Below are 6,914 nucleotides of genomic sequence, written 5' to 3' on the forward strand. Positions count from 1 at the left end.
GAGCTAATAGCACACCTCTTTCCTGCACTGCTGAAGACTGGCCTGAAGAAGACCTTGAGGGGTTACCTACTCCATGCTGGTCATCTATGAAACACGTTTGCTTATCCTGTTGCCCCCACTTTCTGAAGCCACACTTGAGGCACGCCCTTTCAGGAAACTTTGAGCAGAAAGACAATTCGGAAAACACCCCTTCAAGATAGGTCTCACTGATTTCTGCAAACATCTTGGTTTTCAGGAAAGGCCCGAATCTTCGCTATTGAGAGCATGTGTCTTCTGTTTGCCCACACCAACGCTCTTGACAGGCCTGACATGCCCGCGGCCTCAGGGAAGGTTTACTGCTGCGGAGGCAAGTGCTGCCACAAGGTCCCGGGGGCTGCCGCACTCCGAGGCCCTTCGAGCAGCTACGAGGCTCTGCTGCTCTCTGCTGGGAAATGCGGGCAGAGCCCGAGCTGCAGGAAGTGCTGGGGAAGAGCTGCATTTGCCAGCACACAAACACTCAGAGCCACCTGTACAAGCGCAGACACCTGGGTACAGGTGTCTCCTCTTCAACATCGCTGCCAGAAGTACACCCACATCAAGGTTTGCTGGTACAGGAGCAGTCTGGATGCAAATCTGCAGCCCCAGACACCTCTCTTCCCCTCGCACCCCAGCCCCCTACCTCATGCAGGAGCTAGTTTTCTCCACTCTCTTGCACTAACACCTGCCCTCCTTCCAGCCTGTTTTTTTTCTCAAAACCCTCTGGATCGAGAGCAGAACAATTAACCACCATTGAGGCAAGGAACCAACGTGCAGGGCAGCCTCATGACCCCCACAGAGTCACCGGTCAGGACACAGATGAGCAGAGATGTCTCTCCAAGGACCCCAAGCCTCTGTCTCACAGCCTGGGGGTTTTTTTTGATCATTGCTCCATGACCTAAAGCTGCTCTTTGTTCACCAGAGGTCAGGAAGGCTTTCACCATGTCTGGCCACACCTGTGCAAGAGCACAGGTCAGAGAGTTTTGGGGCTACAGTGTACAGAGAGCAACAAGGCCCCGGCTGTGGGTATCAACTGGGCTGCTGCAGCTCACTGATCATGTGGCAGGTGAGCTCCCTGCTGCGGCCACCAACTTCAGCCTGGGGGAAACCCCAGCTCCGGACAGCAAATCCCACACAAAGGAGAGGATCAAATCTCCCAACATGGTGATGGCCAAGGCCCTTTGCCCCTTTAAGCAATGACATTTAAATTTGCTGATCTGTTTCATCCCATGCATCTCATTACAATTTTCAAGTGGATGAGGTGACTGGAATTCGAGATGGGGGCTTTCAGGATTTGGCTATTATATACATATATTTACAGCTCAATAAAATAAGAAGAAATATTCACAGTCTGTTTACTGTGGAAAGTGATTTCTTCCAACTCTCCACTGCAGACTTGCAAGAAACCAATCAAAGAGGCTCACGAGTGGTTTGAGCATAATTTATTAACCCGAAAGGGGCCGCATTGTTAACCAACATTATTTATAGTGAGCAGCTCAACCATCTCTACCGAACAACTGTGCGATACTGCAGGGACAAATGCAGTGAGTTACTACAGAGACAGGACAAAACCAGCAGCATGTCTTTGTTACAGCTGTTAGAAAAAGCATCCCCAGGAGACAGACACTGAATCTCTAATGGCTATCTTATTTCTCTGACAATTTATTTAAGTTTTAACTTAACAGCAGGAATGATAGCCACAGTTACACAGTGACTCCCAATAAAGGAGTGTATTGCTAATCTGCAGCTGGTGTTTTCTTATTTATTTCAAAGTCTTTAAGTTCCAGACTTAGCATATGGTGCCATATAAATAATGATATAATAATATGCTTTTGCTTTCCATGTGCCTGTGCAGAAAAAAAGCCATGTGATTTATCTTACATGAGCATTGTATTTAAGGCATTATTTTGCTCAGAATTTTTAATGCATTTTAAATGCATCTTCTGGTTTTTTTAATCTGTTCTTTTGAAAGAATAAACAGAGCAGTGATGTTTATTTAATAGAGTCATTCATCTTACTTCCCTGTGCAAAATCCTAGCTTTCCAGACCCAGCAGCCAGATCGCTGCAGTAGGCAGTGGGGTTGAAAATGGAGAGATCTGCTGTTTACCAACGAAGCACAGATGAAAGGAACACATGGGGCTCGAGATTTACCCACAGCACGACACTATTTGAAGCCAGCAGGCAGCTGAGAACTGCTTAGTCCTGTCCAGTAGAGGATAGAGAGGAGAAACCCATGGGAGAAGTCCTGCAGGGAGTCATGCTGTGGAGAACACAGCTCTGGGATGGCTCAGCACACAACCATCCTAACACACAACTGATATCAAGATGCCTCCTTCAGATAAAACTGTATCAGCAGTTACAAAAAGCCAGCAGTCCCATGCTGTCTGGAACCATCACTGTCACATGGAGAAATGGGAGATGCAAGAGGGGATCAGAGTGAGAATGACTTGGCATCCCATGAGTGCAAACAGCAGCGCTCCAGTGCAAGATGATCTGAATGGTCAGCGTGGCTGAGGATATGGACAGCCCTGTCATGAACCTGGTACTGCAGCAGTGAGGCAGCTGTTTCTCTTCAAATGCCAATGGCATAACCTGAAAAACACACACAAAGTGAACTGCTCTGAATCGAAATGACATCTGTAAGTTTAGAACAGCTTTTGAAGTCCTGTATCTCCCCTCCTCTCATCCCCATAAGCCCCCATGGCATTTTCAGCCAGTTGTTTCAAACCCAGCTCTTGTCAGACTGGAGCATGAACCAGAATATGTCAGAAGCTGGTTACTGTGGTAACCCAGCAGAGCTCTTATCTTTCGCCTTTCATCTCCTCTTTGGGGAAAACTGGCAGTCTGTTTATTTGCTTTTTCTGACGAAGTTCATCACACAGAACACAAACTGTCTGAATCTGTGTAAAACAGAGGACAGGAGAAAGCGCCTCTCCCATCAATGTACATGGAAATATTTCTCTCGGCACTCTCTCTTGCTTCCCTGTACAAGCTATTTGACACGTCTTTTTCCAGGACTGAGACCAGAACTAGAACCAAAACCAGAACCAGAGCCAGAGCCAGGACTAGGGCCAGGCACCACCACCAGTGACATCCTGGCCTGTATTAGGAATTGTGTGAACAGCGGGACCAGGGCAGTGATTATGCCCCTGCACTCAGCACTGGGGAGGCCACTCCTCAAATCCTGTCTCTTCTGAATCGAGCCCATTTCTGGGCCCCTTCACGACAACACATTGAGGTGCTGGAGAGAGTACAGAGAAGGCAATGGAGCTGGCGAAGGGTTTGGAGCACAAGTCCTACAAGGAGCAGCTGAGGGAGCTGGGGGATGCTCAGCCTGGAGGAAAGAAGGCTCGGGGGAACCTTATCACTCTCCATAACCACCTGTAAACAGATTGCAGCCAGGTGGGGGTTGGTCTCTTCTGCCAGGCACCCAGCGATAGGACAAGAGGACACAGTCTCAAGCTGCGCCAGGGGAGGCTTAGGTTGGACATTAGGAAGAATTTCTTCACAGAAAAAAACGTGATTAGACATTGGAATGGGCTGCCCAGGGAGGTTGTGGAGTCACCTCCCCTGCACGTGATTAAGCAAAGATCGGACATGGCACTAACTGCCACGGTCCAGCTACCATGGTGACGCTCGGTCATCGGCTGGACGCACTGATCTTTTCCCACCGATGAACTCCGGGATTCCCACCGCCCCCGCCCTGGAATTCCGCGCTGCAATTCCGCCCTCACCCAAGATGGCCGCGCGGCACTCAGCGCCCGCGTGACGTCAGTCGCACGGCCGCCGACGCACGTGACGGCGGTTACCCCGGCAACCGCCACGGCTTCCCGCGCCCACCCACCTCTGCCCCGGCTACGGCGAGCGGCGAGCGGCAGAAAGAGCCGGTGCAGGCGGGGGGCGAACCGCCCCCTGCCCTTCCCTACAGAGCCGGGGTCAGGTGAGGAACAGTCCCCGCCGGGAACTGCTCCCCCCGCTTCCCTGGCTGCACCGCCCCGGCTCGCCCTCTGCCCTTCCCTGCAGAGCCGGGGGCAGGTGAGGAACAGTCCCGGCCACGAACCGCTCCACCGCTTCCCGGGCTGCACCCGGCCCGGCCCGGCCTCCCACCGCCCACCGCCTCCCTTCTGCACGAAGCGATCCCCGTTGTCAACAACCCGTTGTCCCCAGGAACAGCACCCTCCTTCCCAGTTCCAGGAGGGTGAACGCAGCTCCTGCTCCCCCTCGGTGCTCACTCAGCACCCCGCATCAGGCAACATTGGAGCAACCGGGACTCGGTTTGGAAGAAAGAAATAGGGCAAGACTGCCAGCACACAGTCACAGGTCTAGGGATGGGAGTATGGGGCATGGACACAGCACAGTCCACGGCCAGCTGCTCAAGGGGTAGATGGGTAAAGCTTGCACAGATTTCAGCTGCTGCTGTCAGGGAGCAAACCTGGAGCTGGAGCAAGCAGGGAATGAGGCAGGAGCTGAGGGCAGCCACAGTGCAGGCAGCGTGCACATGAGGGGTCACCAACAGTCACAGGCAAGAAAAGGTCACGGGTCGGGTCTGGGATTCATCCAAGGGACTTCCATAGACACAAAGCTACCTAGAATATGCACTCAGAGTGACCCTAGGAAAACTAATCAGTGAGGATCAGGCACAGATACAGCTGCTGCATAGTTTAGACCAGTTCTGAAGGCTGTGGCCAGAGCTTAAGTCTTAAGTAGAGTTCCTGTGATCATACAGAAGGTGCAGGTAGGGCCAGTCACAGAAATAAACCCTATTAGCGCAGGCTTTAAGTGTGGCTGCAACATATTTGCAGAGGATGGAGTAATATGCTGTGTCTAGTCTGTGGAGGTAGACGTTTAAAATACTCTTGTTCTTTATCTGCTAAATATTGTAGCAAGGGTTCGACGATCATTCAGAATCTGAAGTGGAGGAATTGGAGGACCACACACCTATAGTTGAATCCCCACCATCTCTGGATGACTTACCTGACGTGGAAGCACCGGCATCTGCAGCCCAGCCATCTGTAGTGGAATTGCCAGTGTCTGCAGACCAGCTGGCTGTCAAGAAGCCACCACCTTCTAAGCACCACTTCCTGCTCATTGTATAGTCTGCATCCAGGGAAAGCTCACCTGAGATCAGATCACCTGTGGGTGAACTTCCAGGCTTCAAAGTCAAGATGCACACCTCTGAATCCACACAGGATGGCAGTAACACCGTTGAGACTGTGTTGTCAGCAGCAGAGATTACATTTGAATCATTGGAGAATCCAGAGGCTTTTGGAGACCCCTATCAAGTTGCCATGAATTATGTGGAGGAACATAAAATTCTACAGATATTTCAGGTGAAATACATATTTCTCATCTCCTTCCAGAGGCTTATGTGAGGAGCTTGGCCTAAAGTTAGCTTGAACCAAATTATCCCTTCCCCAGACCCCTCCTTGTCCTGTGTTTCTTAAGTATAGACTTAAGAAAAAGCAGTAGAAAAGGACCCTAGATCATCTTTGGTGTCTGAAGAGATTCTTGCTTCTTAAAATGCAGATGGCATTGGAACAGGAAGTGCAGGCACCCATCTTTCCAAAGATCAATAATTCTTTCCTCCTGTTTGTCTCTGTCTCAGGATATCACAGAAAAACTGCTGATCCATAAGCCTGATGACCCCTTGCAGTTCATATTGCTGGAGGTAGGGTGCACTGCTGGGGCTCTGTTGGGGACAGGGTCAGCATTGCTGAGCACACCAGAATCATGGTCAGCCCAGGACTGTTTCCCTGCCTGTGTGTCTGCTGTCTTGGGAGGAAGAAAAGTACAGGCAGCAGCAGAGTGCCTGGGGTGCAAGGGACCATGTGTGCCCTGAGAGAAAGGAAATGTATGGGAGGGTGGGGGAAGAATGGGATGAATGTGCCCTGGAATTACCTGAGAGGTGAGGGAAGCTTAATGACAGAGATCTCTGTGACCCTTCTCTAGCTGCCTCTATCCCAAACTGGGAGGGAGCACTTTTTCTGCCCACACCCCCCTATTCAAGAGAGCTGTCTCTGCTGATCCTGAAGGGTATTAAAACACAGGTAATTCAAAGTCAGTGAGGTGAGACAATAGTTTGGGAGCGAGTTAGAACTGTGGATTGTTTCTTGGGAGAAGGAGGAGGTTAGAAGAAAGAAAGCAGACAGAGGAAAAGAATGCCTTCATTGCCCTCCAGTCAGTCAGGAGAGGCACCATCCTTGAGGTTTGCTGCTGGGTTCATGGTGCACTAAGCACAAAACCTCCAGAGCAATGGCAGAGTCAGTTCTGGGCATCAGTGTGAAAGCAAATAAGCTCCCAAATTACTCTCTTCCTTTTCCTTTTGCCCAGGTGCAGTCTATGATAAATGCCAAGCAAGCAGAACCGGAGAAACTATCGGAATAGAACCAAAGATGTGCAGGTGTTTCCAGAAGACGGCTTGTGCACTCCTTTTCGCCCCCATTGACCTTGCTGTTGTGGTATTGCCACACCATGCCTTCAAAGCACCATGTAGTCATTAGCAATAACTTGGAAAAGATGTACTTGTCTGTCTCTTGCCTGGTTTCTCTGTTTTGTGTGCTTGTGCTTCCCCTTGGGTTTAAATCCTGCAACCAGGTTTTGGTTTGGAATCACAGACTGAGATCTAAGTATGCACGGATCTGCGTGCACATGTGGCACATCTTGAAGAGGCAGGTCTGCTGAACTTCTAGGCATATAAATATATAAATCTCATATTTAGGCCAATCCACACTCTGCCTTTCTGTGCAGAGAAACCTCACAGCTCAGACAGTGCAAAGACAAAAGCAAGTAGAGTTAAAAAGCAGCCCTGGACAACCCACAGCCTTTATTTTTCATGCTGCATTGCTGGTTTGCTGTTTCCAGTTATGCAGCAGCACCAATGCCTATCTCGTACTTTGAT

General features: G+C 50.2%; 1 protein-coding gene across 2 annotated transcripts; it reads left to right on the forward strand.

The window, feature by feature from the left end:
* The first annotated feature begins 3,821 nt into the window (after positions 1 to 3,821).
* Positions 3,822 to 6,543, forward strand: TEX55 (testis expressed 55). Of its 2 annotated transcripts, none has more exons than XM_038157799.1 (4): positions 3,822 to 3,956; positions 4,900 to 5,346; positions 5,622 to 5,684; positions 6,347 to 6,543. In XM_038157799.1, the coding sequence occupies exons 2-4, from the start codon at positions 5,182 to 5,184 to the stop codon at positions 6,398 to 6,400; spliced, it is 282 nt and encodes a 93-aa protein (XP_038013727.1). In that variant the 5' UTR covers positions 3,822 to 3,956; positions 4,900 to 5,181; the 3' UTR covers positions 6,401 to 6,543. The 2 variants fall into 2 exon arrangements, with proteins under 2 accessions (XP_038013727.1, XP_038013738.1); XM_038157810.1 differs by having other exon boundaries at positions 3,896 to 4,051.
* Positions 6,544 to 6,914: the final 371 nt, after the last annotated feature.

The sequence above is a fragment of the Motacilla alba genome, chromosome 1 (genome assembly GCF_015832195.1).
Source record: "Motacilla alba alba isolate MOTALB_02 chromosome 1, Motacilla_alba_V1.0_pri, whole genome shotgun sequence".
In the NCBI taxonomy this organism is placed as follows: domain Eukaryota; kingdom Metazoa; phylum Chordata; class Aves; order Passeriformes; family Motacillidae; genus Motacilla; species Motacilla alba.

Bases quoted from the DNA above. Each gene is read 5' to 3' on its own strand.
- TEX55 (XM_038157799.1), top strand. From the start codon at position 5,182: ATGCACACCTCTGAATCCACACAGGATGGCAGTAACACCGTTGAGACT. The intron at 5,347-5,621 runs GTGAAATACATA...TCTCTGTCTCAG, and splicing joins AAATTCTACAGATATTTCAG to GATATCACAGAAAAACTGCT. The intron at 5,685-6,346 runs GTAGGGTGCACT...CCTTTTGCCCAG, and splicing joins TGCAGTTCATATTGCTGGAG to GTGCAGTCTATGATAAATGC.